This window comes from Scylla paramamosain, chromosome 26 (assembly GCF_035594125.1).
Source record: "Scylla paramamosain isolate STU-SP2022 chromosome 26, ASM3559412v1, whole genome shotgun sequence".
Classification (NCBI taxonomy): domain Eukaryota; kingdom Metazoa; phylum Arthropoda; class Malacostraca; order Decapoda; family Portunidae; genus Scylla; species Scylla paramamosain.
The window spans coordinates 2,336,771-2,364,614 of NC_087176.1; the positions used below are offsets into that span (position 1 = coordinate 2,336,771).

A 27,844-nucleotide genomic window follows, 5' to 3' on the forward strand; every position below is an offset into this window, starting at 1 on the left:
ATAGTGTTTGTTTCTAGGGAAAAGATAAAATGTGCACTTCATGTATTAGCATTGTTATTTATTTTGTTTTAGGTGCTTTCTACGAAATTTCTCTTAAATTTCCGAGATGAAGATTAATGCAGCGAGGCACTTCAAAATATTTAGGTTAATCAAGTACAAAAATTTTAAATATTTGGAAACAAAACCATTCTATGCGTAGATATAATGAATGGACCAAAATTTATCTCTTTAAATATCGAGATGAAGATTAATGGACTGAAAAATTTCAGAGACTTGAGAATAGTTAAATACAAAATGAAAAATACTCAGAAACAGAAAACCACTATGACCGTAGATGAATTGAATGGCCTAAAATTTACTCCTATCAAAATAGAGGAGAGCAATGGCGGCCGGAGTGGGAGGTAGAGGGGTGCAGTGACACATTTTCGCCATTTGCTCACCAGTGGAAGCACATACGAGGTTAAATGTGAGAGTGAGAATTAACCCCAAGACACTCAGTTCTCAGGAGCAGAGGTGTGAATGTCGAGAGAATAGCGAGTGAGGTGTGAGCGAGTGCGGAGTGACGGTAGGAGAGAGGGACTGGGCTGGCCTTGACTGACACATGCCCAAATATCCTGATAAACCTTTTCCCTGACGTTTCTCGGTCGAGTCAGTGAACCAGGGACAAGGGAAAGAAGCCCCTGACCCTAATTAGTGCTAGCAGTCTCCCCTTTACCCTAAAAACGTGAAAAAAATATAAAGCCATTTAAATCTTCAAGGCCAAGTGACCTAATATTCACCTGATCTCGTATTTTCACCTATTTCTGACCTTAAAACCCCAGGTCAGGTCAGCAGGGGCGGGAGTGGGTCAGCTGAGGTCAGGGGGCCAGGTGAGACGACAAGTGCTGAACAGGTGCATAGTCAAGGACAGGAAATCAGGTCAAAGATGTGATGCTGAAAAGTTGTGTGCAGGAAGTGTCTCTTAAGTGGGTTAGTATGCGTGTAAGTGGGTCCAGTGAGTTTTGGAAGTGTTCCAGTGCATTTAAAAGTGGGTTTGTGAGGTTAAAGGTGGGGTTAATGGATTAGATTTACGTGTGGGTTTAAAGGAATGGGTTGAGTGGCTTGTGGGTGGCTTTCAAGGGACGTTTATGGGTGAAAGGTTAAGTTAATGGGTGAGGTTCAATGGGGTTTAAATGCTTGGTTTACTGGGTTGAATTTCAATGGGTTTGTGGTCTGGGGGTTTAAATTAATGGGTTTAAAGGGCTGAGTTTACTTTGAGGTAGGATTCCAGTGGGGGGTTATGGAGTAAAAGGTTAAGTTAATGGGTTCACATGAGTTCGTTGGGTTATCTACATGTCAGCTCATGAATATGTATAAGTTTACCTAATAATGGGTTCTAACTTGAAAAATTTAGGTTTAAGAAAGAAATAGGAAGAAATTGGTTCTCAAATAGAGTGGTAGATGAATGGAATGGACTCAGTAATCATTAAGTTGTTAATGCAAAGAAATTAGGAAGCTTTAAGAGAAGATTAGACTGATTTATGGATGGGGAAGATAGGTGGAAATAGGTACATTTCATACAGGGAGTGCCACGTGTAGGCCCGGTGGCTTCTTGCAGCTTCCCATATTATGTTCTTACCAGAATTCTGTGTTGAGGTGGAGATTAATTAGTGTTGCATTGTGGGGTGAGGTTATAAGTGAGTGTGGGTTCAGATCTTTATTTTGTATGTGAGAATTAGTCTTGCTTTGTTTGGTGTTTTAGTGTGTGAGAGGGCTAGTGTCAGGGAATAATGAAACCCTGGTACATTACTTGTTCTGTTACTTGCTCTTCTCTCTTTCACTCTTCCTCAGGCTTCTCTACATTGGCAATTCTGCACTCAGCCACTCATCATTCACTGGGTGTTAGTGAAATTGTGATTAACTTTATTTTATGTTCGTAATTTTCATAATAGAAGTATGTGGCTGTTGAGTGATTAAGTTGTTATTGCTTAACTGAATATGAGGTTATTTTATTTTCTGACTTGATTTAATGACTGACATCATAAAACTTTTATTTTTTTATGAGAGAAGCCTGTTTTTTTTCACTGATGTATTTCTTGATACATGTTTTGTCTGTTTTTATGCACACAATGTTTGAGTCCTTCCATTAATCAGTATAATGAACAAAATTATTTCCTATCTATATCTTTAAACATTTATAGATCGAACATTTGATCTGTCTTAATTCTTCTTACATGAACATTCATGGATGGAACATAGATCAGTTACAGATTTTTACAGGTGTGGCAGCTTTGTGTTTCCATTTTCATTGCAAATTTTACTGTTGGCTTTTGTGATCATGCATGTGGCAGCACCGTACAACAGAGAATAGGAATAAAGTTACCATAAATAACAGCAGCACACCTGTAGCTGTTAGACTGTCATGCACCACACAGTTCTTTACTGATGTGGCAGCCTTTGTAGTTAAAAGGCCAAGACAATGCCAAGTCATGTGAGGTTACCAGAGAAGGGTCACCAGGAAGTGTCAACAAGGCATGGATGTGTCATTGCAGGCTGAGGTGTCACAGTGCACAACACCATGAGTGAGCCATGCGGCGGTGGCGGTGGGGTCAGAACAAGGACCTACCCCTCCGTCAGTAGCATGGAGAGAGGTGGCGGTGGTGGTGGTGTAGTGGGTGGCGGTGGTGGTGGCTCGTCGTCATCCACGTCCGGGTTTCCAAGGATGTCGCTCCGCTCGCTGATCTTCAACAGTCCATTTTCTATTCGAACGAGGCCCAAGAGAGTCCGCACACCACCGTCCTCATGTAAGTGTGATGCTGTGTGGTGTGGTGTGGTGTGGTGTGGTGTGTGTTGGTGTGGTGTAGTGTGTGTTGGTGTGGTGTGGTGTGGTGTGTGTTGGTGTGGTGTGGTGTGGTGTGTGTTGGTGTGGTGCAGTGTTGTTGTTATGAGTGTTAGTTTATTGGTTGTGCTCATCATTAGCTATTATTTATTGTTATTAATGCTTTGTTACTTTTTTCAGTGGTCTTTGTTATATATATATATATATATATATATATATATATATATATATATATATATATATATATATATATATATATATATATATATGATTTTTTTTTTCATTGCTTTTGTACTCTTTTTTTACTGTTATTGTTGCTCTTTACTGTTTTTTTTATTTTTTACTGTTACTATTGGTCTTTTTCAGTTTTTTCTTTATTATTCCTATTGCTCTTGGTTTTATTTTTTATTTTACTTTTTTTTTCATTATTATTCCTTTTTTTTCTGGTACTATTGTTCTTGTATCTTTTTTTTTTCATCCCAAATTTCATGTAGTTTTATATGTAGATTTAATTAATCTGCCACAATATTGCTTCCACATGTTCAGCTGATGATTTCATGGACATGTCAGGCACAGTGAAAGTTTTTTCCTTGTGTACCTTCACCTGCTTACACATCTGCTTTTTATTACATGGCATTTTATTTGTCTATTTAATTTATTACTGTAGTATTGTTTCCAGCTTTCCTTAGAGGTCATATTGTAGTGAAAGTTCTCCCTGTATACTTTCACATGCTTCCCCCTCTGGTCACTGCCTCCAGTATTGTCTTAAGCAAAGATACACATACAATTACTGACCTTCTGCATGTTGATATTGTACCAGGGTGAAGGTTAATGATTGATAATATTCATCACTTGAACAATGAGTCACCTATTTTTATATTCATGCCTCATCTTGTTTATGTGGTGAGAATATATTAAGACGCCAATGAGCCAGCACTATCTTTCCTATTGTTGTTTTGGCTTGCCATGTTTAGTGTTGGGAAGTGTGGTTTCTTTGTGTTTGTTAAGTAAGTCACTCTTCAGGGTCAGTAATCAGGGCAGGACAAGAAATAATGGGTTCAGAGCTTGATAAAGTTTGATTAAAGAAAAGGAATAAGTTTTCAAATGGCAGTAGATGAATAGAATAGACTCATTGATTAGGTTGTTAGTGCAGAGTCATAGGGAGCTCTTAAAGATTAGACAAATTTATGGATGATAGGTGGAAATATGTAAGTGGTTTAATACAGAGACTGCCACATGTAGGCCTGATGGTTTCTTGTACCCTTCCTTATTTTCTTGTATTCTTAAGTTCTGTTTGAGGTGGTGATACTAGATATGTCTAGATACCCCTATAAAGATTCAGATCCCAGGAAGGTCAAAAAAAATATTGGCTGAATCTTCCATAACCATAACAAATAACTCAGCATTCCCTCCATGATTCATAGTTAAAAAGATTTGTAAACTAGAGATACTAGTGATAACCATCTGGGAAAACAACGAGCCGTGATGACAGGCGCTGCTTATCAGATAGAGAGATAAGTATTTGTTAGTCAGGGGTGACAAATGTTGCTGTAGAGACTGAAATGTTTCCTCACCACGATAACTCCAGTCAGGGCGTCATTGGAGTGTCTTATTGACGCTTTTACGAGATACTAATGATTCACGCTGTACTCTGATTTAATGGGATTTTTTTTTCAGGAGTGTATGCATTTCTTTGTTTATTTAGCCACTTCCTATTTTAATTTATTCTCGTCTTGTGGTTTCTACTTATTACTGATTTGCTGTTATGATTTATCTGCGAATATATATGCTCTCTCTCTCTCTCTCTCTCTCTCTCTCTCTCTCTCTCTCTCTCTCTCTCTCTCTCTCTCTCTCTCTCTCTCTCTCTCTCTCTCTCTCTCTCTCTCTCTCTCTCTCTCATCTAACAAGCATCAAATTAAGTTTTTTACATTGGTTTCCACTTGTAACTAATATATCATGATCTTTCACCAATATCTATGATTTTTTTCCGCTCCCTTGTTTAGGCACTTACTGCATTTATTATTTATCATGTCTTACGTCAGAATGTGTTATTTCAGTGGCTATTTGCCTTATAGATATTGCTTGTTTGTTTGTTTACTTGTTTTGATAAGATTCTGTATAGCCGGTGATGAATCTTTACAGTGAAGAGGAGGAATAGTAATAATGAGAGAATCTTGATAATGAATGATCTTCTTATCTCACTCTTATCTTTATGGAATAATTGTTGACCCTTTTTTTCTGAAGCTGTTTACATTCTGTGACAAGGATGATGATAGGGATGACACAGATTATGGAGGAGATGATGCTGGCAGGGAATATTCACCACTCGCTAAATTTTATAAGCATTGCATGCAGCAGAGGTGTTACTTGTATTACTTATGTATTAGTCATTCTGTCTCTGGCGTTCAGTCAGTAAATTGATGATGTTGGTAATGATAATGATAGGGGGGAAGTGGTATCGGTTGCACTGATAATAGTATGATAGTTATTTATCTTACTAAGAGTTCTAAGTCATTGTTGTTTTCTTTCTTTGTTTATTTTTCATTTTCGACCCTTTCTCTGCTAAAGTTTTCTTGTGCTGAACTCTCATAGATATTTCTTAAGTGTGAAAAGGGAAAGTTAACCTTCTTTTCTCTCCTGTGTCTCACTGCAAACCATTTTTACAGTGTGAGGAAGGTTGGCGAATGACATCAATAAAAATTGCTTATATTAACTTTTCCCCCATGAAGCGCCTGATGATTAAAAAAGAGCACAGCAATTCAGCACTTAGAGCATTTTTATTCCCTTCTCTCCCACAGACAAATTAACGATAGAGTCCGAAGGGGGCAGTGGCGGCGGTAGTGGTAGTGTTGGTGACTCGTTTGGTGGTGGGACAGGTGATGGGAGTGTGCCAGGTGACCCTCCCAGCTGGAGTTCCATCCGACGCCACCACGCTGGAGGAAGGAGCCTGGTGGGGAGCAGGCGGGGGTCTGTGGGATCCCGGGGTGCTGCAAGGGGGGAATCCTGCTCATCCGAAGGGGTGAGTGTGTGTGTGTGTGTGTGTAATGTATTCTTCACTATATGACACTGGGAATCACAATGTAACAACAGCCAGAATAGGATGATAATTTGGTAACGTGTGGTGTGTCTCAGGGTGCATGTGGTGGTGCGACACAGGGCAGCGGGGAGGCCACAGCAACCCCTGCAGCAGCCAGCAGTGGCGGCCCACACCCTACAGATCCCCCTGCTGGGGCAACAGCAGCGACAGGAGGAGGGGAGGCAGGCCGGAGGGAGTGCCCACTGTGCCTGCAGGAGGTGTCTGGCGACGCATTCCCCACCCTGCTGTCCTGCCCACACTCAGCCTGCCTCGCCTGCCTGCGCCAGTACCTGCGAGTGGAGATCACAGAGTCCAGAGTCAACATCAGCTGTCCACAGTGCAGTGAACTCATGCATCCATCAGACATCCACGCCATTGTTGACAACGCACTTCTCTCCTTTAAGTTTGAGGACTTTATGCTGCGCCGTGTCCTCTCCACGGACCCTGACACACGCTGGTGCCCCGCCCCAGACTGTGGGTATGCAGTGGTGGCCTCAGGATGTGCCGGGTGCCCCAAGCTGAAGTGTGAGCGGCCAGGGTGCGGCAGCTACTTCTGCTACCACTGCAAGGCAGAGTGGCACCCAAACCAGACCTGTGACATGGCCCGGGCACAGCGCTCCCCCAACATGTTGCTGTCCTCCTTCAGTTACCTGCATGACATCCAGACTAGTGAGTGTGAGGCAATGAGTCTCTTTCATGCAGGAGTGGCACGTTTCTTATTAGGAGAGTGAGGCAGTTCATTGGACTTCTGTTGTGTGTGGCTGTCATCTCTCATCTCTCTTTTTTATATACTTTCTCATCTATTCTACGTTCATATGACATTCTTCAGCATCAAATAATCAGTCTGTCAGTCAGTCCATCAGTCAGTCAGTCAATCAGTCCATCAATCAGTCAGTCAATCAGTCCATCAGTCAGTCAGTCAATCAGTCCATCAGTTAGTCAGTCAGTCAGTCAGTCAGTCAATTGATGACATGCCCAATCCTTGACTGCCTCACTACACACAACACTTAACTATCTCCCAACCACACACACTCCTTATATCACACTTCATCCATCCACACAAACCCACTTCCTATCTAACTCCACTTCTACACCCCATACGTTCCCACATCACCTTTCCCCACCCCATCATTATCTTCCTTTCCCCAGGTGATGATGTGAAGGCGTGTCCCCGTTGCCAAGTATTGATAGTGAAGATGGACGATGGCTCCTGCAACCACATGACTTGCAGTGTGTGTGGTGCTGAGTTCTGCTGGCTGTGCATGAAGGAAATTTCAGACCTTCACTATCTCAGGCAAGTTGTGAGGATGTAGGTTGGTGTTGAAAGGTGTAGGTAGACTGGATGATGGGTGTGCAAGTGGTAGATGTGTTGAGTGGAGTGTTTGTAGGTTTGGGTGTGGTTATGATAGATGGGTGGAAAGAGATTGTGTTATTTTGTTTCTGATGTTTATATACTCGTAGTGTAGGTGCAGTGTTGGGAATGGTCTTATTATGAAGGGATGGGTTTTGTGTTATTTGATGTATGTATGAAACAATATCTTTTTTATTTATTTATTTATTTTTTAATGCTTATATGTATAATCACATGTAACTTTCTTGTGTTAAAGTATTGTGCTGTTTTCTGGATCTTTCCTCAGTGTCAGTTTTTGGGAAGGGAGAGAGAAGCACTATGTGTGAACTGCATCTACTAGTGTATATCTCTATAATATTTATAGCACATAGCAACTGTATTATGTTGATGTTTGATTCTTGTCTTTATATTTTTACTTTGTTTTGAAGTGCTCTTGCTGATGCCAGTCTGCCTTCAGGGAAAATCACACTATTTTAAAGAGATATAGTTTATATATGCTGTACACTGTCTATTTATCATTCCCTTATCTTTAGTGGTCTTTTTCTGTTGCTACCTTGCTGAGGGGAAGACCAGACAAGGAAAATAATGCTTAATTTTGCTACCTCATCACCATATTGGAAGGAAATGTTGACCTATCCCTTCACCGGCAGTCCGTCTGGGTGCACCTTCTGGGGCAAGAAACCGTGGTCCAGGAAGAAGAAGATCCTATGGCAGTTGGGCACCCTGGTGGGGGCTCCCCTGGGCATTGGCCTGGTGGCGGGCCTTGCTGTCCCAGCCATGATCATAGGTGAGGGAGACAACCACCACTACCACAACTTAATACTAGGTACTACTTCTATTACTACTCCTGCTGCTGCTGCTGTTGCTGTTCCTGTTGGTGCTGCTGCTGCTGCCACTGCTGTTGATGCTACTACTATTACTACTACTACTACTACTACAGTACTATAGATGTTAATACTGTCCCTCACAGAAAAAAAATAGTAGCAATATAACTCAGAACAAAAATGTATAGTCATGGTGTCTCCTCTTCCTCTCCCTCTTTGTAATTCTGTTAAGCATTTATTATCACTTATACTCCTCCTTGTCCTCTTTCTCCTTCTCATAATTGTATCAAGCTTATATCATTTATACACCTCCTTGTCGTTCTCTTCCTCTTTTTTCTTGTAATTCTATCAAGCATTGGTTTTCATTTATACCAGTCCTTGTCCTCTTCCTCTTTCTTCTTGTAATTCTATCAAGCATTTATTTTCATTTATACCAGTCCTTGTCCTCCTCTTCCTCTTCCTTCTTGTAATTCTATCAAGCATTTATTTTCATTTATACCAGTCCTTGTCCTCCTCTTCCTCTTCCTCCTTGTAATTCTATCAAGCTTTTCTCTGCATGTTGACCAAGTATTAACTAGACACACTAAGTAACTCCCCTTTCACCCTACATGAGCCTCACTTTTGACCCCTTTCTCTTTCACCTCCTCCACAGGCATCCCCATCTGGGTAGGAAGGAGACTCCACGCGCGGTATGCCCTGAGCAATCCACATCGACGCAACCTGGCAGTGGTGGGCGGAGTGACAGCCTCGGTTAGTGGTGGTGAAGCTGGGCTGACAGACTTTAGTGGATGGTGTTGATGTGACAGTTTCCTTGGTTGTAGTAATGGTGTGTGTTGTGGTGTTGATTTGTTTTGTTGTGTTTTTATCTTTTTTTTGTGTTTGAGAGGCTTCAGGGCAAGGGCAGCAGAAGTAATGGGAGAAAATATGTCCACTAGAAGTCCCAGATCCTTGAAGAGAAAATCAGGGATTCAGTACAAAAGATAAATGTGGGAAATTAAATGAAATCATCAATACAGTTCTTGGATAAAAACGCATTCCTTTCCTCACACCAGAGACAATCTCACCTTTCATCTCCCTGCAGGAAAAAGAGAATAAGAGAAATAGTCATCACTCTTAAACCTCATGCTTTAAACCAGACACATATCTCATCATTTCTAGAATATCAATACTCATTCTTTCTTGCACACTTCATGTAATTATATAATATATTCACTTCCGTAACATACTTTCCTTTCCTTTTGCATCCTCATGCTTGGTCATCATTTTATTTGATGAAATCGTCTCTTTAAGAACTATCTCCATCAACCCCCTTACTGTAATTAACAATTTTCCCACTTTAATTAACACTGATCACTATTGTCTCCCTACCAACTGATTCTGCCTTTCCTTAAGACACACACAACTCACAACATCCTTGTCTCCCTGCAGGCTGTCATCTCCCCAGTGCTGGCGGGCCTGGCAGTGAGCATAGGGGTGCCCATCCTGCTGGCCTACGTGTATGGTGTGGTGCCCGTGTCGCTGTGTCGCTCAGGGGGATGCGGCGTCACCACGTCTGCCTCGGGGGTGAGGATAGCCTTCGACGACGAGAACGGGATGGTCTTTGGCCTGCCCGGAAGACAGTCAGGTAAACGGATGACAGACAGAATGATGCAGATAACTGTCCATGAACAAGTTACATAGAAAACATGCATTGATGTTGAACAGAACTGCACTTAGAAAAGACAGACATATACTGAAAAATAGATCATGGACAGAAAATATACATAGCTGGAAAACAGAACAGTAGTTAAGAAAGACAGACAGACATGTACTGTGAAAAAATAGATTATGAACAAGAAACATTCAGAGCTGGTAAATAGAGTAGTATTTAAAAAAAAGGACAGGCAGACATGTACTAAAAAATAAATGATGAACAGGAAACGTGTATAGATAAATGGTACATAAAGAAGACAGTCTGATAAACAGGTGACAGACTGAAGGATTTGGAAAACAGACCAAGCAATGAGGACTGAAGTGGACAGAGAGAGAGAGAGAGAGTACATACATATGAAATTAATCATACCTATATTCCTCACAGGCAAAAAAAATAATCTGATAGCATAAACAAACTTGTATAAATAGTAACAGATAACACTGGTGGCAGGAGAGGTGGAGTGGGGGCCAAGATAGCTCTTTTACTAAACAGAGTAACCCATGAATTCATCCATTATCCATTATTCATTGATCTAATTTACTAATTTCTTGTAACTGGCCTAAAAAGTAACCTATATTTTAACCCAGAGTGTTTTTCCCAGTCATCCTTCACTCATTTGCCTTTATTATTGGTAACCATCCCTTAAATTATCAGACATATCCTCTTTTATGTGTGTTTGAGTGTTTGGTGCCTGAATTGTTGGTCTGGTATAGAGATATAGTCTCAAGATAAGTTAATGTGACAGCACAGATCTTTTCCCTCTCTCTTGACCTCCCCAGTCTTGAGGGTATCCTTTCAGAATCTCCTGGTTTTACAATTGACAGTATTATTTAATTCTTTCCATGTCCTCATCTCCTCCATCTCCTTTGAACACACTTGATCATCCACTTGTTACTCCCACTTTTCTTTGTCTTTCTCTCTTTTATCTTCCATTGATATTTAGCACATTTGAGTTACAGTGTTTGCCATTCATTTACTCACTAACTCCGCCATCATGAATAACACCAGGAGTGTTTTCTGTGACTGCTACAGCTTACCCTTAAACAAATAATTTTTCATATGCAGCTGTTAGCTTTTGTGCACATAATAAGAAATAACATACAAGAGCAAGAATAGAAGATTAAACAAAAACAACAAATATGGATGATGAAGGAAAGAAGTATACATTCATAAACTTTTCATTTCATATTCTCTTTTCAGCAGTCAAGACTCATTGTGCATGATACATTTAAGAAAGAAGTAGAGAATTGAATAAAAACACCAGATACAAAAGACTGGGAAGAAAAATAATAACAAAAGTATCCATCTATCTGTATACCAGGCCAGCATCCCCACACTGAGTACCCCAAACAAAGCACACACACACACACACACACACACACACACACACACACACACACACACACACACACACACACACACACACACACACACACACACACACACACCCTAGGAGAAAATAAATGAATATTCACGTTTACAAATTCACATCATAGTTCCTTCAACAACCAAGCCTCATTTGTCACTTTTCTTTGCTCCCATTCAGAGTCAAGTCATGTAGGAGGAGGAACAGCCAGCATTGGGGAGGTGTCCTGTGGAGCATCCCTCTCAGCTGACTCGGCTGCCCATGCCCTGGCGGAGAGTGATAGAGAGAGTGCCAGTAACACAGCCATTGCCCCTGCTTCCCTAACAGGTTCCATTGCCTCTTCCTGCATTTCCCGAACAAATAGGTGAGTCTCCTTTGTCATGGTGTAGTTTTCTTTGGTGTTTGTTCCTCTTGTGATGCTTGGGTTGTTTCTTGTTTTGTTCAGAGTTAATTGAAGGGATTATTTTCTTCATTCTGTTTAATAATTTGTAACTGAACTCTCTCTCTTTGAAATCTATAGTTCACAGTGCTATCAGTTTCCTTTTATTCTGTTTGCAGCTTGAAAGTTTACACAGAACCTTATCTAATTATCCATTGGATTGCCTCACCAGTACTCATGATATTTTTCCTGCCATAATTTAGCTCCTCCCTTCAGTGTTATCACTTACTAGTACTCAATAATTTTTGTCTTACCATGATTTAGTTCTTCTCTCGTCCATGTCTTCACTTACAAGTATACTTATAATTTTTCTCTTACCATAATTTAGTTCCCTCTCTTCCATGTCTTCTGTTAGCCTCCACATGCACTACTCTCACCCCATCCCAGGTTGGAGGTTCATGTAGACATAGCACAAGGGACTCGGTCAACAGCCAGTGGAGAGACGGCCTCGCTGGCCATCTCAGAGCGGTCCACTCACACCCTGGACACTGAGAATGCCTCGCTGCGTGGCTTGGCTGGATCACTCCTGCAGTATAAGGTTGGTGGTGCTGCCTCCCTTTTCTTGCCAGACACTTGGCATTGTGGCACTTTGTAGGGCATTAGTTTTATGGGTGTTTGTTTCACCCTGAGCAGTCTGGAAATGTTTGTGCTACAGGTGTGTGAGAGCGAGGCAGAGGGAGACCTTGGCGGTGCAGCAGACAGTGCCAGCGGTGTGTTGGAAGGCCTGGGCCCCCACCCTGCTGGCCTGGGGCTGCACTCCTCACTGCCGCCAGCCAGTGACTCTGGCTCAGCTGACCTGCGGCTGGACAGTGTGAGTGCCATCATCACAGCGCGGCAGTTCTCGCGGCGGCACAGTGCCTCTGGTGGCCGAGGCGTCACATTCCAGGGAGACGGGCCAGAGGCGGTGGACCACGTGGCCCTCACTCTGGACGACGATGGGGAGGAGGCTGAGGCGCCCGATAGCCCCTTCAGCTTTGAGGAGGGCCAGGCGGCTCCCTCTGCCGGCCCCCCTTCCCTGAACAGCCAACCGGAGGTGGAGAGCCAGTCCCCAGCGGCAGCGGCAACCCCCCAAAGCAGCTCACCAGTGCTGGCTGCTGTCCACCACCCCCATGGCCCCCCTGCCCCACACCCCCACCGCAGGGGACGGCGGCGGCGGGCCTCCAGTGCAGAAGGGAAGTCCAACCGGAGCTTTGAGCGCCCAGCACGGTGCGAGTCCTTCCCTAAGGTGGATACGTAGTTCATCTGTGATAACTGTTTCTTCCCTCTTTTGTATGCCTCAGCTGGACAGTGAGATGTGGTGCCCCACCACATGGTGCCCCAGGGGGGAGCATCTGCCTGGGGGCGTTGCTGGCTCAGGGGCAGGGGGAGGCAGCCAGGGCAGGGCAAGTATTGGGGGAGGCCCCAGAAAGCTAGAGGCCCTGGTGGGGTGGCAGTGATCTGGGACATGACCCTCAGTGGCAGTGTGGGGAGGAAGGGAGGAGTGAGGGGGATGAACACGGCCACACGTGTGGTGCCCGCCTTGCTGTGGCCTGGTGGAGAGGGCCACCACTCATCGCACTGGGACAGAATTAGTATTTGAAAAATGAGCCATGCTTCCACTCATTGTTTTAATTCTGCTCAGATCAGCAAACCCGTACTGGCTCTCTCAGTATGTTTGCTTGTATTCCAGAGTCTTTTCTTTTAGTTGTTTACTCATGAAAGATTGTTTCCTGACTTCAAACCAAAAAAAATAAAATTCATCTCTTAGGATTTGTAATGTTTCTATTAAGTTGTTATTTTTAGTATTACTGTTAATGGCCTTTTATGTTATATGATGCATGAAAGAATTTTATCTTTACTAGAAATATTGATTCTTGAATTTGTGTTGAATTTCCAGATTTCTATTTTATTTTGTATATTTTGCTGGTCTGATGGGAACATCAAAGAATTGGGTGGATGCTCTTTCCACCCTCTCATACATCACATTTCATAAGGTAAAAATGGATAAAGGCCCACTGATGAAGCCATTCCTAATTAGTGACCAATTTGTGATGACACATGGCTCAGAATTCCTCCTTTAAGCATCCCAGTGTGTTTGTGTGTGTCACTGCTTCCCTTCCTTCCTTCCATGCCATAACAAAACATTCCAGCCCTGACATGGGGACACCAAGGGCATGAGAGGCCACTGGGGAAGGGAAGTGATAAAGAAATTATGGTGCATATTATGATAGTGCCTCCTCCTCCTCCTCCTCCTTCACTGTCATCTCCTCCTGCCTCTCCTTGCCAGCATATCGAATCATCACGTCTGCTGCCTGGTTTGTCTGAATGTCATGTTTTGTCATGTCAGCGATTGCTCACCTCTTCACTTGGCACAAAGAAACATGGACTGCCCCAGAATGCACACACCTGCCCCAGCCAATATCCACATGTGCTTCAGTACACACATGCCCCAGTACACACTTCATACCTATTTCAGTATACACTCATCTACCCCCAATACCCACAAACCTTTACTACTCACACATCCCCAGTACCCAAACGCATAACCTACTACCCACAAATCTGTCCAATACCCAACACACATCCTAAATACTCACACACATACCCACAGCCCTACTATCCTCTTCCCTGTCTTCCTCTACCTCCTCCTCCTCCTCTCCAAGGTCCCCAACCACACAAGAGGGCAGTAGATGGGCAGTCCCTTTGCCGTAAGTGTCTACCATTGGGTATTAGTAAGTGGGGATTAGTGTGGTGACGCCCCCCTGGATGTTACTTTTGTATTTTCTCCTCCTTTTCCCCTACTACGTATGTGTTTTAGTCTAAATAACAAGCGTGGCCAGAGGTCTTTCTTTCTCTCTTTCCATCGCGTGATTTTTCGCTCAAGATGTCTTTAATATTCTTTGCGTCAATCTTTTTTTTATTCTGTGTTGTCTGTCTCTCATTTTCTCTCATTTTCTCTCTCTCTCTCTCTTGTTCTCTTGGTGATCAGTTTTCTTTATATATATATATTTTTTTTATGGAGTGAGTGGTTGTAGCAAAAGCGTCGTAGGAATTCACTTCATTATTTTGTGATGTGTGTTGTCATTGCCACACACATGCAAGCTGCTGAAACATTCTGTCCAAAGAACCCAAAGTTTCATACGTTTGTACTGTGTAGTCTCAAAAAAAGAATAATAATGATAGGAACGTAATTTTACATTTAGGCCATGGAGAACTGCTTGCTTCTACGTACATTGTGTGTGTGTGTGTGTGTGTGTGTGTGTGTGTGTGTGTGTGTGTGTGTGTGTGTGTATGTGAATTAAGCATTCAGGCATTGCAGCAGTTATATTTTCCACCTTGTATTTACTATATTCTTGTTACAATCTCCATTCTTTTTTTCCTCTTTCTTTTATCATTTACTTGTATTGGTTGTACTCTGTTTACAATTCCTGTCCTTCCTCTTTCCTAATTCTCTCTCTTTCCTTCATTTTTCACTTATGTTCTCTTCGTTTCCTCCATCCCTTCTTTCTGTTTTTCTCCTAACATTCTCTTTCTCATAACATTTCCTTTCCTCCAATCCTTCCCTCAGTTTTCTCCTAACATTCTCTTCCTTTCCTCTATTCCTTTCTTCTGTTTTTACTTATATTGTTGTCCTAACCTCCAATCCTTCACCCCTCCCTTTGTCTTCTCTTATTCCCCTCTCTCCTCACAACTGCTGCATGTAGTAGTGAGTGAGGGACAAATCTTATCTCTTAGTAACCTGGTCCTCTTTATCCCCTCCATCCTGGGCTGATTTCCTGCAGTTTTTGACCCACACCAGAATAGGAAAGATGCAGCCCTGAAAGATTGACTCAGTGGTGCATTCTTTTGTAGTCTTGGTTTGGTAAGTGACTCAGTGGCATGCAAGTGGAGTGCAAGATACCAGGAGGACTGACAGCGTTGTATTATTATTAGGGTGGCAGTGAGTGGCAGTTTTTTCTGTGTTTGTGTGTGTGTTGAAGCAAGGTATGTATGTTTGTTGTTATGCATGTGTGTGTGCTTTTGAGTTGCTGACTGTATGAATGAGCAAGTAAGCAGATGAAAAAATAAGTTAGGAAATCAACTAGTGTGTGTATCAGCCATATTCTCAGCCGTACTGTGTGAAATATCAGATCCTTATAATTCTTTTATCTTGGAATGTAGAATGGACATCATGCCCAAGCAGATATTCTTATTTCTTGTTTATTATTAATGCTCAAACTTTCTTTTGTTTATTTTGTTCTTATGTTAGTCATGTACAAAAGCACAGACAGGTTTGAAGACTCATACTATTAGGAATGTTACCATAGTGCTATTTTTCTAGACATACAAAGGTTTTCTCATACAAGGCAGGCTGTCACACACACAATTGTCAGAGCTTGCCACATTCTTATTGACCTCACACAATAGTTTCATATTTATTATAGTTAGATTTATTATGTATAGAAAATTTTTTGTAGATATATTTATTTTTTTTAAGAAGAGGAGTGTTCTCTTGTCACAGACCTTTCACTGCCAGACTCCAGGGACTTGTGACTCCCCAGTTTGTGGCAGCTCTATTAGTTCATGCTTTTTTTTGCACATTAGGGTTAAAATAGATCATATAGATATTTTTACACCTGCACATTGATTTCCCAGTTTGTGGCAGTACTATCTGTTAATACTTTCTTTGCAGTAGGGTTGAAATAGACTATATGGAGATCATTATACCTGCACATTTATTTAAGTACAACTGTTATTGACACCAAAATTACTCTTACCATAGGTACTACTGTTCTGAATACTGGCATTGAATGGGTTGACTCGCCCACCCAGACTTGCAACACAGGATGAGAATACGGCTGTGTGAGTGAGAGAGTGAGTGGTTTAAGAGACAAGCAGAGCAAACAGTTAACCTTATTCCATTGCCTTTCTGGATCGTCCTTCCCCCAAACCTTTACTTTTCATCGTGGTCCTTCCAAGGGATGATGATCTGGCAGGTTCGGAATGCCACCTTCTGTCGTTCAGCCACTCCTGTTGTGCTCAAAATAGGAAGCCATCTGTAGTGGATCTTCATTTTCCACACTTCATTCCTCATAGTGCCCAATAATACACTTCATGTTATGCAAATGAGGGAGTGATCTAGTTATTTTTTTCTTTGTGTGTGTGTATGTTTGTGTGTTATCAATGTGCTCTCTTCCCATTGTGTCCCTCCGTTTCATGTTATGCAAATGCAGTCCTTCATTTTTACCCTTTTTTTTTGTCACAATGCATATCTATTTCTTCATGGTGGTTATTATTTGTCAATACTATGTGGTGAGCTTGTGTATATAACATTATATTCATGTGTGAAAAAAGGATAAAAAACAGAGTATATTTATGTTTGCTGAAAGTCTGTACCAGTTTCACTATTTCCTGTGATGTTACCACCTACTCTACCCATCCACCCACTGTGTCTGCTCCACTGTCACTGGTGGTGGTGGTGGTGGTGGTGGTGGTGATGATGTTAGAAATTGGCAGTCTAATATTTGTCTTCACTTTTTCTGTCACTCCATTTTTTCTTGTGTTTTGCCACATTCTCATGCTCTCTCTCTCTCTCTCTCTCTCTCTCTCTCTCTCTCTCTCTCTCTCTCTCTCTCTCTCTCTCTCTCTCTCTCTCTCTCTCTCTCTCTCTCTCTCTCTCTCTCTCTCTCTCTCTCACACAAATATGGTGTCTAGACATAGGTACTGGATTGGACAGTCTTCTCTACCAAAGCAATACTTAAATACCTAAGGGTCAAGTTTCCGTCACTCCTTATGAACTGTCGTGAAACTCCGAACGCGTCAGTGTAAATAGCATTAAATTACCACTATGTTTTGTAGCTTTTGAAAGTGTCTTCATCAACCCTGCCCTTAGTCTTAGTTCATTGGCTGAAGTGTTTGGCATCTTACATTTCATATGAGGTGCAGGAAAAAGTGTGTCAGGGAAGCAAATGTGATTCAGTCCTTGAGTTAAGAAAAGGTTAGGGCTCATAAGATTTTCAAAAGTCTGGGTGAAATAAATAGGCTGTACATTCTATGTCTCCTGAAGCACAAATAATAATATATAGTTTCCTTTGTATGATTCCTGCCAATATAAGTTTTCGAAGTGATAATCTGTATGACCGCAAGTGAGATCCAGTAAGGCAAATTACTACTGAAAATATCAATGTGCGCAGAAAGAAGAAAGGCATTTTTTTCCATAAATCGCTTACTTATGACTTCCTCAGCGGTGTTGATGGTGTATATTTGTGGTTTTTATAGAACTGTGGTGCATCGTTATTTTACCAAGATGTGAATCTATGCTGTGTCTATGTTTAGAGTGGACTTGAGAGAGGGACGGCCCGTGTCCCAACTCTCAGGACAAACTTTGCTCAGCCTCTTAGTGCACCGCCTTGCTTGCATCGACTGTCCTGCCGTGTGAGGTGCATCACGGGACAATAGAGGTGTTGGGGTCCAGTGGTGGTGACCTGCACGTGTCCATTGGCTCTCCTTGCATCTCTGCCGGTGATGCAGTGTTGTCATGTCTGTGTTATCCCGAAGGAAAAAGTGTGTGTTTTCCAGTGTGTAGAGTAACAACCCAGTACTGCCTCTGTTTGTCCTCCATGGGTCAGCGTGGTGGAAGCCTCTGATTGACTCTATTGGTTATTTGTCTTTTTATATTATTTCCTCTCAAATTGTGACTAAAACATGCCCCTGAATGGATGTATCCTTCATTTTTGTTTAGAATATATTCCTGGGAAGACATTTTTTAGGTTATGATTTGTGGAAGAAATGTACATAGCATAAATTGAAGGCACAAATATAAGACTGGCTGTGCATGCACTCCATTTTCTGCAGCTCCAGGCACAAAGCTACCCACCCTCAGGGGTTCCCAGGGAAGTCCCTGCCCTAGTCCAGTGCTGCTATGGGCTGCCGGGCCTCCCAGCTGCACCGTTGAGGGTGGCTGCTGGACCAGGTGTGATTTTATACTTGTGTGTTGACAGGAAGGGTTTTACTGTGCTGTGGGGGACATGGCAGCATCATGCCACCCTCCCTTGCCCCATGTGTTGGATGCTTGTTTTCATGTCATGCCCAGGTGAGGCCGTCCTGGTCCTTGGGGCATCAGTTGCTGTGTTATGTGTAAGGCTGATACTACTGCCATCCTGTGTGTGTGTGTGTGAGAGAGAGAGAGAGAGAGAGAGAGAGAGAGAGAGAGAGAAAGTGTGTGTGTGTGTGTAGATGGGTGTGTGCATGCAGTGGTGGCAGGAGCTACACACGAGAGGAGAGTTAGGAAGGTCCAACATTTATTAAATGTCATGAAACTGGAAGAGTATTATTATTAAAGTGAAACTACATGTCAGTGTAAAATAGATTATATTGTCAATAACATGTAAATAACCAGATGTAATGTAAATTTGTCACAATAAATATTGTATAAATTGCACTGGTTTGTATTCTCAGTATATTTCTATGGAATGTGAATCTGAGACATAATTTATCACAGAATTATGTTTTACAGGAATGAAAAATTGTGGCACATCAATATGACCTTCAAACTTGGTAATATTTAAAACTTATCTAACAAATGCAATGAATAGCATCATATATCAACCCTGTCTTTTTTTGATGTACTAAAACCACAAAGCTGTCTTCTGTTACACTCAGACCTCTCTCATGTTTCTTATGTAACATTTCTGCCTGTTCTTTGGCCTACATCACCTGCTTCCATCCACATTCATATCCATCATTCTTTTGTCTTTTCCAACTGCACCAATTAAAGATTATCTCTGATATGGACGGTAATTCTTGAGCTAACTGTTATCTCTTAAAGCACATAGGGCATTGTATCTTCTTTCATTTCATGGTCACAACTACCGCTCCCAGACACTTTTCTCTACTCCTTCTCAGGCCAGCATTTCTCTCATGATCTCTTCTACTGTTACAGCTTCTATTTCTCAGGTCATATCTCTCTCTTATTTCAAAGTCACTTCTATAGCTGGTCCTACACACAACTTTCTCTTCTCTTTCTCAAAACTACATCTCTCCCTTATTTCATCATCACTTCTACTGTTATAGCTTTATCTTCTTTTCTACAGATGCCATATCTCTAATTTCATGGTCACTTCTACTGCTGGCCCCCCAAACAGCTCTGTTTTTTCTTTCAAGTCTTCCTTTTACAAGATCACTAACACTGAAATTTCATCTTTTTGTCAGAGCTGCAATCTTTCATGGTCACTTATACTGATGCTCCTCCACACACACCTTCCTTTTCTATTCTCTCAAGGCAGCATCTCTCCTTTATTTCATCACTTTTACTGCTACAACATCTATTTCTCAGGGCTGCAATATCCTTTACTTCACAGTCACTTTTACTGATGCTCCCACGCACAGCTCCCTCTTCTCTTTTGCAGATGCTGGCAAGGCTGAGGCATGGACCCCAAACAACATAGAAGACCCACGTGCCGCAGACAGACTCAGCATGGGTTCTCTTGTGCGCTGCCCTGACCCTGGCACCACACACACCATCTGGCACCTCCGACAGCATCCCTGAACCTGAAAGTGCCAACGGTGTCAGTTAGTAAGAGGTGAAAGGTGTGTGACTGATAGTATATGTAGATAATTCTGTGACTGATAATGTGACAGATAACATTTAATGGGAGTATCAGTGAGTAAATAAGGAGCAGGAAACTTGTATATAATGATCACTTAATATACAATCATTCAACATTTTTATTACCAATCACAGTTCTCATTAATACATTCATCCAACCAGAGCAGTGTCAGTGAAGATAAAGAGTAAATAAGGAGTAAAAATCATTATATACAATCATCATCATCATATACAATAACTTTACTACATTTCCTTTACCTTTCACACCATTCCCACTAATAAACACATTCAAGCAAAGTGTAGTCAGAAATAAATGCAATTACATTCCCTTGACATCCCTGGTGACTGTCCTACCTGCAGAGTTGTTCCATTTATTGTCAATGTGTCCCAGGAGTCCTCCTCGTATGCCTCTCCTCCATCTGTCACCAAGTTGCCTCTAAATCGCTCCAACAGTTCATTCTGGAACAAAAACAAGGGTAGTGATGAAAGAATCTAGGTGTCACCGCCTCTCCAGTTACTCATTTAGGTGTCATCGTCTCTTCTATTACCACTGTCCCTCATGTTGCTCTCTCATATAGGTGTCAAGGTTACCTCAGTCAGTGCCTCTAATCCTCTGCTGTTGATCTCCTTCAGCAGACTGCGAACACTTGGCCGGTGGATGACGAGGTACTGAGACTCATTGGCCAGTGACAGATTCTCCCCTGATGCACCTGGGCCAAGAAGATGGGTAGTTCATAATCTTTCACTATTGTTCCTATTCATTGCATGGTATTATGTGAATGGGTGTGTAATTTCCATCACTTTCATTCTTATTCACTAGATGATGATATGTGGATGGGTGTGTGTTTTCTCTCAGCAGTCAAGGATCAGTTCAATTAATTTGTTTTACTTAGTTTTAATTTCTTTAGCACTGGATTGGATCATTTAGATAATGCTGGGATGTCTCCACTGTTGCAAAAAGTTAGCTAAACAAAAGTACTCTAAACCAAACTCTCTTTTTTTCCAGTAACATTATATCTGTTGTTACCCATACACACCACCAATATTACAATATAAAACCTGGCCACAAAAATTATCTATACACACTATTAATTAATACTGCAATACAAAACCAAACTGATAGTGTGGAATCAAAAGCATTTCATTTTAACTCCTCTCCTTTAACTGATTGTCTTCAGCTCTTCTCTCCTTGCCACAATGTTACATCTCTTGCTATCTTCTACTATTTTCATGCTAAATGCTCTTCTGATTTTGCTAACTGATTGTTTTTCTTCTTTCAGTTCTTTTTGTTGTCCTATTACAATGCCTCTCTTACATAAAAGCCCTTCAGCATGTCTCCAGCTTACCTGAGCCTCTCTTGCCCAGCTTCCCTGGGCGGTGATTGGTCTGCATCATCAGCCTCAGGTCAGGCATCCCCAGCATCCTGGAGAGCCAGTCCCCTGCCTCCTCCCCACAGTCCAGGCCCTGCACCTGCACCCCACACACCCGCCCACCACACAGGGATGCTCTTGTGGTATCTAGAGGCTCTGTGGGGTTCAAGGGGATGGATAGTTCCTCTGCCTCTCCTGAAATAAACATTTTTAGGTTGAGTTTGAGGCAGAAAGGATGGAATGGGATGAGGCTACCATAATTTTCATCTTCAGAAGTGAAAGGAGGAGGAGAGAGAAGAGAATGAAGCGTGGGGAGAATAAGTGAGAGCAAACATCCCCACCATCCCCACCACTCACCTTCAAAAGATAGCACCAGTTCCCCACACTCCAAGTTAAAGCGTGGTGAGATTAGAGCCATGCTGGGGAGCCTCTTCTGGGTGAGTGTTGCCCCTCCCCCAGTCACCACCATCCAGCGGTGGTCCAGCCACAGCCCCGCATTGCCCAGCCACCACGCCTCCACCCGCACCCCACCACAGGACTTCACGGGGTACACCACTATGTCTGTGAGTCTATGAGGGGAGTCCTGGGTGCTTGAGGTTATGTTGCGAGTTGATGGGACAGAAGATGAGGTTGTGTTTCTGTGACTTTGTGTCGGAGGGTTATTTTTTATGCTGTTACTGTTGTTGTTATTATTCCCATTATTGTTACTTTTATTATTTGTTATGTTTACTTTTCCTTTATCCAATAACTCAACCTTCCTTTCCTCATTTGCATCTGTCTCTCCTTTTCTCCTTCCACTATCATTACTATCACCCTCTTCTTTTTTATCAATCTCTCCTGCCCCTCCCTCCTGTCTCATCCAGCTTAGGTCAACTTCCCCCTCCATCCAGGTCAGGTCAAAGGTCATTGGCTGCTCCACAAAACACTCCTGCACCATCCTCAGCAGTTGGTCAGCATCCTTGTAGGTGCTGCAATAACCAAAGCTGACCCGAACTGACCCAGTGGGCTCCCCATCAACCAGGTCAAGTGCATCCCCACACACATGACCTGCCTGTAGAGGGATGAGGTCAGGTCAGGTCAGATTAGGATTGGTCAGGTCAGGTTGAGATTGGTAAGGAAAATGTTGCTCTGAGTTTTCTTTCATGAATGTTTTCTGTTTATAGCTAGTGTCATTCTTATTATTATTATTACTATTATTATTATCTAATCACTAATTTTTTTTTTCTTTTTCTTCTGGGATTATGTTAAGAGGAGGAGGAGGAGGAGGAGGATAAGGTAGTAGTTTAACATCACTTATCTGAGGAAGAGTATATGAAAAATAGGAGGATAAGAAGAAAAAAGGTAAAGAAGGAAAAAGCCACAAAGAAAGAGTACATAGGAGGAGAAAGAGAAGGAAAAACAATAACTTCCAGACCATACTAACTATGAAACACAGGGAAACAGTAGGAAGAAAAATAGGAGGAAAAAGCAATGATTAACCATACTAACCTTAAACTGACCAATGAGCTTTTCAGGGGTGATGCCAAGATGCACCTGACACGCCCCGGGGTTGCACACACAGCCGGTGCGGAGGTGAATGTTGTACAGTGATGCGACTCTCTCCACCTGTGACATTAAGGTGAAAATCCATGTAAAGGCACCAGTGGAAGTCATAAAATTGATATAGACCTAAGCAAACCCCCCAAATGACCAAATGAAGTGATAAATTAAAGAAGAAAAATGTAAAATAAAAGAGAAATACTTAGTACGTTAATAGACAAAGGTGTTAAATTCTTCACTAAAATTGAGAGTAAACTATATAAATGATAACAACATAACAACTATAAGAAAAAGACAATAAATTTCTGCCTCACCTGAGCATAGCCAACATAAGAGCCATCAGGATTCTTGAGGTTAAAGTTGACAATGGAACCATGAGTGTCAGGTTGCCAGGTATCGCCAGGAGCTAAAAACAGGTGGGCCACGGGTGTTCCCCCAGCGTGCCTCATGCTCCTCAGGGTGTGGTGGGTGTAGCGGGCCAGGCGGTACACATGGGCCTCGATGTTCTGGATGCCGCCTGGGGAGTGTGGTGGTGGTGGTGGTGGTGGTGGTGTGTTGTTATTATTGTTGTTGCTGTTGTTATTTTCATTATCATTAATTTAATATTACTATTATTATTTTTAATTATTATAGCTGCTATTATTATTTTGTTATCATTATCATTAATAGTGGAAGTAGTAGTTGCTGATTATAGTTATTATCCATATTTCTATAAAAATACACAAGAAAACCCTCAATTTTTTTTGTTTCTTAATACTGCCTTCTTTATTCTTTTATTTCTGCTATATTACAAGTTTCTTTAATGATTTCACTTATTTCTTGATCATTATTACTCTTCCCCTTGAATTTAATTTCTATGTTTACTTCTGACAACTTATTACCTCTTGTTATTGCAGCATAAGAATCACTCAATGCTGAAATCTGGCATGGCACGGCACCAACCTACCCACCTGTCAGCCTCTCGATGGTGTCCAGGCCATGTCTCAGTGCTGGGATGCTCAGGAAAGGCAGGGAGCCATCCTCAAACCTCTCATGAAGTGTAGGTCTTGGCACAGTCACAATATTTCTTGAGTCTACCATTAATACTGTGCCTCCTCCGTGGTATGTCTTCTGCAGCAGTCCCCATGCCCGCCGCCCCACCAGCAGACAGCCTGAAGGAAGGGAAGACTGTAAAGGTAAGCTCGAGTTCCTGTATGCAAGGTAAGCAACTGTTTAGTTATGAAATATGGTAGACTCTTGGAAAATGATTCTCTCTCTCTCTTGATTCTTTTGTAAGTGCTCAGTATTCTTAAATTCTCCAGCTTCTCCTCTTATGCTTATTTTATAGATTCCCTTTTCATACCTTCTTTTATATTGTAGTTTCTTCCTTTATACAATAACTACTATGGTTTTTCCCTAATATTTTTGTTGGCGCAGAATAGTAAAATCAGACAGACTTATTGGTAGTTATAGCTGAATAATGGTACTCACTCATACCATATTTAGCATTTTTGTTCTCAGTCTTAAGTTTTCTGGTGCACTAAGAACTTATCAACTATCAGGTTTTGTTACTGCTAGTGGATTACAGAACTTGATATTAAAAGAAAACATAAAACACAAAGGAGTAAAATGCACAAGATTATAAGATTGACTTCTACCTGCCATTGTAATTAAAGCTCAGTTGCTGCTACAGTTTGAAATTCACTTGCATTCACTTGTATCTTTAGTCCTCAGTCACCCTCACACACTCCATGCTTCCCAGTACACACCTAGACCAGTTGGGTACCCAAAGATTTTGTAGAAGGACACTGAGACAAAATCCGGCTTCCAGCGAGTCAGGTCCAGAGGGCAGGTGGCCACAAGGCTTGCTGCATCTAGGACGACATACCAGGTCGGGCCTTGAGGGCATCCTGCAGGGGGTGGAAGGGAATGGTTACCTGCTGTGTTTGTATAATCAACGTTTTGTGCAATGTTGAATGAAAATTTATCAAGAGGGAACTGGTGAGCTTTTGACATCATCACTATTAATAATCACACTCTTAACTCTCACTGCTGAATAATTTTTCCTATTATGACCTAGTACAACTTTTTAGATACTTACTTTTGTACTACATCCTCTCAGATGTAATGCAAAAAAAAAAAAAAAAAAATCAACTTCTTATTCTCTTTTTTTCCTGTCCATGCAAACAATTTCTACAGTGATCTGAAGGATAAAAAAGATGTCTATAGCAGTAAGAGGGTTAACACCATGAAAAGATGACCACCAACCTCTGCTTTCAGTGCTGCTCCTCCCTGCTGCCTGCCTGTTCATTGGTGGTGTTGAGAGGAGGCCATGTAGAGCCCCATCCTGCACCCTCCTGATCCACTGCAGGGGTGCCTTGCTACCTGAAAAGTTACACTGGGCACTGTATGCAAAGAGACAGTTCCTCCTCTTGATTTGCCCTTGTGGTGAGGGTGAGCAGGTTTTTGTAGTGGAGGATCTTGGACTGCAAGAATTTTTAGGATGATTTTTACAGCATTCAGTCACATTTGAGTCTTCACTGCTATTCCCAGCATCCTTACAGCTAGATACAGAAACTTCCTTTGCATCAGTAACATTCATAACATCCTCCTTCAGCAGATCTCTTGCCTCTGTGGTTGTGAGACAGTAGACGTCACATCCAGCTTTATGGGCAGGCCCTCTGATGCCCAGGACGGAGGTGTGGTTCTCTTGCACATACACAAAAGCTCCTGCACTTGATTCCTCCTCCTTGTTCCGTTTGCAGTGCTGTGACTTGTTCCTCAGCTCTGTGGTGTCTCTCTCTGAGCTGGTGAGTGCTGTGGGGTCTTCTAGTGCTGCTTGCTGTCCAGGGTTCCAGTCAAAGTGCTCTGCCACAAGTTTCAGGGCAGCTGTAGCACCGGATGTGAAGATTAAGTCATATTCTTCTTCTGTGGTGTTGAAGTATTTTAAGATCCTGAAGGATTGACAAGAAATTATTTCTGTGTTTCAGGTAAAACTTGTTACAAAGTCCCCTTAAGAAAGTAACAACTGAAGTGTTAGGAATTCAACAAATAGAGAATGCACAAAGTGAGTTATATACATCTCATATATTTCACATTTATGACATAGGTTACACATGGTATGTTTTATTTTATTTATCTATTTATTTATATGTTATTTTGAATTAGTTACAAGTACCTCATATCATATACTTTATGTACAGTTTAAGAAATTAATTTAGTATAATTTCCACAGAATTCACATGTTTGATTTAGAATTTCACACTTCATAGAATTCAAACAGCTTAAGACCCCCACACAACTTCAACAAAGTATAAATAACTAATCAATACTTTATACAGTTTACTGATCTAAGTATGCAACTTTCATCCTACCTGTGTCTGACAGCCTCTACATTCTGAGTAGAGGTGTCACTGGGGGTATGACGGGAATGTGGATTACCCAGGAGAGACCTAGATAGCTCCTTCATCACCTCTTGTACCTGCCTCTCACTGTATAGGGTTGTGCTGGCATGGTCAAGGTAGCACTGACCTGTGGGAGGGATGGGGGTGAGGAGGGGGGGGTGGAGAGTTGCAGTGAGGGAAGCAGAACCAGCAGCATTTGGGAAGGGAAGATGGATGAAATGTCTAAAGTATGTGAAATAAGTAAAGAAGGAAGGAAAAGGTTGATAGAAGAGAATAAAAAAGGAAAAGGGAGATGAGGAAAAGGAGATACAATGAGAAGATAGCCTGAGAAGCAATACAATGCATCAGAAATCACAAAAAAAGAAGGATGTGGGTGAGTATTATCTAGTTTAAGGTAAATGTGTAAGAAGATAAATGATAAATGTAGCAGAATGTAAAATAACAGGGATGAGATAAGAGCATGACAAGAGGGAAACAATTTTATCCAGTTATCAGATAAAAGTAAATTCTTTTCTTTCACTAAAATATACCTGTTTATTATCACAAAAGAAAAAAAAGTACTCTTCATAAAAAGAGTAAATAAATGCACCGATAGTCATTATATATGCATTTCTTATCAGTGCGTTTGTCAATAACCACTAATATAAGATGAACAACAGAAAACATTGTATATTTTAAGAACACTTCCTCAAAAAAAAAAAACGGTGAACATATGTTAGCCCTGATAAGTAAGGAGGAAACCATTAACAAGTACCAAAAAAACATATAAAATGAACCATCACGCGCAAAAAGATCGCTCAACGTAAAAAATCTAGTCAAAAAAAAAAAAAAACCCGATTCTGGTAAATTAACCTGAGCACAAACGAGAACACCATATTTAACAACAAAACCGTCGATCATAACCTTGAGTAACAACCGTACACCCAACCCCTCAAAAAAAAAAAAAAAGCGGATTATACAGTAAAACCAGAAAAAAAAATCTAATCAATTAAAAAAACCCAAAATCTAACGAAATGAACCACAAATACAAATTATAAGAACACATTTTTTAACACACAACCTTGAACAATAAGCCATTAAATCCACAAAATAACCAACATAATATTCCTCTCACCTTTCATGCGACTAAACTCATTAACCACAATCTCCTCTACATTATAAGACGGAGGAACCTTCAGGGAGGAGAGAATGTGAGAACCACTGCCCTGCTCCATCCTCCTCGCAGCCTAGAGGAGGAACACACTGGTAGTAAAGTGACTCTCATTCTCTCCCGCAGCCTTCACTCGCCGCCAGTCAGCTGATCTCACTTACATCAACGCGGCGCCACGTGGGAAAAACTATCATACTGCTGTGGTCTCTCCAGTTTCTCTCTCTCTCTCTCTTGATTTTGTTCTATGTTGTTTAATTATGTGACATTTT

General features: G+C 41.6%; 2 protein-coding genes across 6 annotated transcripts; one reads left to right on the forward strand and one right to left on the reverse strand.

The window, feature by feature from the left end:
* The first annotated feature begins 373 nt into the window (after positions 1 to 373).
* On the forward strand, positions 374 to 18,962 carry LOC135113587 (E3 ubiquitin-protein ligase RNF19B-like). 5 transcript variants are annotated; one of them, XM_064028876.1, is made up of 11 exons: positions 374 to 466; positions 2,532 to 2,783; positions 5,617 to 5,837; positions 5,951 to 6,563; positions 7,044 to 7,188; positions 7,896 to 8,071; positions 8,722 to 8,819; positions 9,498 to 9,693; positions 11,309 to 11,492; positions 11,955 to 12,105; positions 12,223 to 18,962. In XM_064028876.1, the coding sequence occupies exons 2-11, from the start codon at positions 2,558 to 2,560 to the stop codon at positions 12,802 to 12,804; spliced, it is 2,592 nt and encodes an 863-aa protein (XP_063884946.1). In that variant the 5' UTR covers positions 374 to 466; positions 2,532 to 2,557; the 3' UTR covers positions 12,805 to 18,962. The 5 variants fall into 5 exon arrangements, with proteins under 5 accessions (XP_063884946.1, XP_063884950.1, XP_063884948.1 ...); XM_064028880.1 differs by having other exon boundaries at positions 7,896 to 8,032; XM_064028878.1 differs by having other exon boundaries at positions 377 to 513.
* On the reverse strand, positions 17,112 to 27,738 carry LOC135113586 (molybdenum cofactor sulfurase-like). The gene is made up of 12 exons (XM_064028875.1): positions 27,540 to 27,738; positions 26,396 to 26,552; positions 25,290 to 25,975; positions 24,791 to 24,931; positions 23,993 to 24,193; positions 23,357 to 23,559; positions 22,992 to 23,108; positions 21,861 to 22,554; positions 21,480 to 21,698; positions 20,725 to 20,843; positions 20,488 to 20,592; positions 17,112 to 20,075 (listed from the first exon to the last, which is right to left on the reverse strand). Exons 1-12 carry the CDS (start codon positions 27,637 to 27,639, stop codon positions 19,875 to 19,877), a joined length of 2,943 nt encoding a protein of 980 aa, XP_063884945.1. The 5' UTR covers positions 27,640 to 27,738; the 3' UTR covers positions 17,112 to 19,874.
* Positions 27,739 to 27,844: the final 106 nt, after the last annotated feature.

Coding starts and splice junctions, on each gene's coding strand:
- LOC135113586 (XM_064028875.1), bottom strand. CDS start 27,639: ATGGAGCAGGGCAGTGGTTCTCACATTCTCTCCTCCCTGAAGGTTCCT. Junction 23,109..23,356: donor CTTATGTTGGCTATGCTCAG/GTGAGGCAGAAA, acceptor TTAATGTCACAG/GTGGAGAGAGTCGCATCACT. Junction 20,844..21,479: donor GCTGGGCAAGAGAGGCTCAG/GTAAGCTGGAGA, acceptor TTCTTGGCCCAG/GTGCATCAGGGGAGAATCTG.
- LOC135113587 (XM_064028876.1), top strand. CDS start 2,558: ATGAGTGAGCCATGCGGCGGTGGCGGTGGGGTCAGAACAAGGACCTAC. Junction 9,694..11,308: donor CCTGCCCGGAAGACAGTCAG/GTAAACGGATGA, acceptor GCTCCCATTCAG/AGTCAAGTCATGTAGGAGGA. Junction 12,106..12,222: donor GATCACTCCTGCAGTATAAG/GTTGGTGGTGCT, acceptor TTTGTGCTACAG/GTGTGTGAGAGCGAGGCAGA.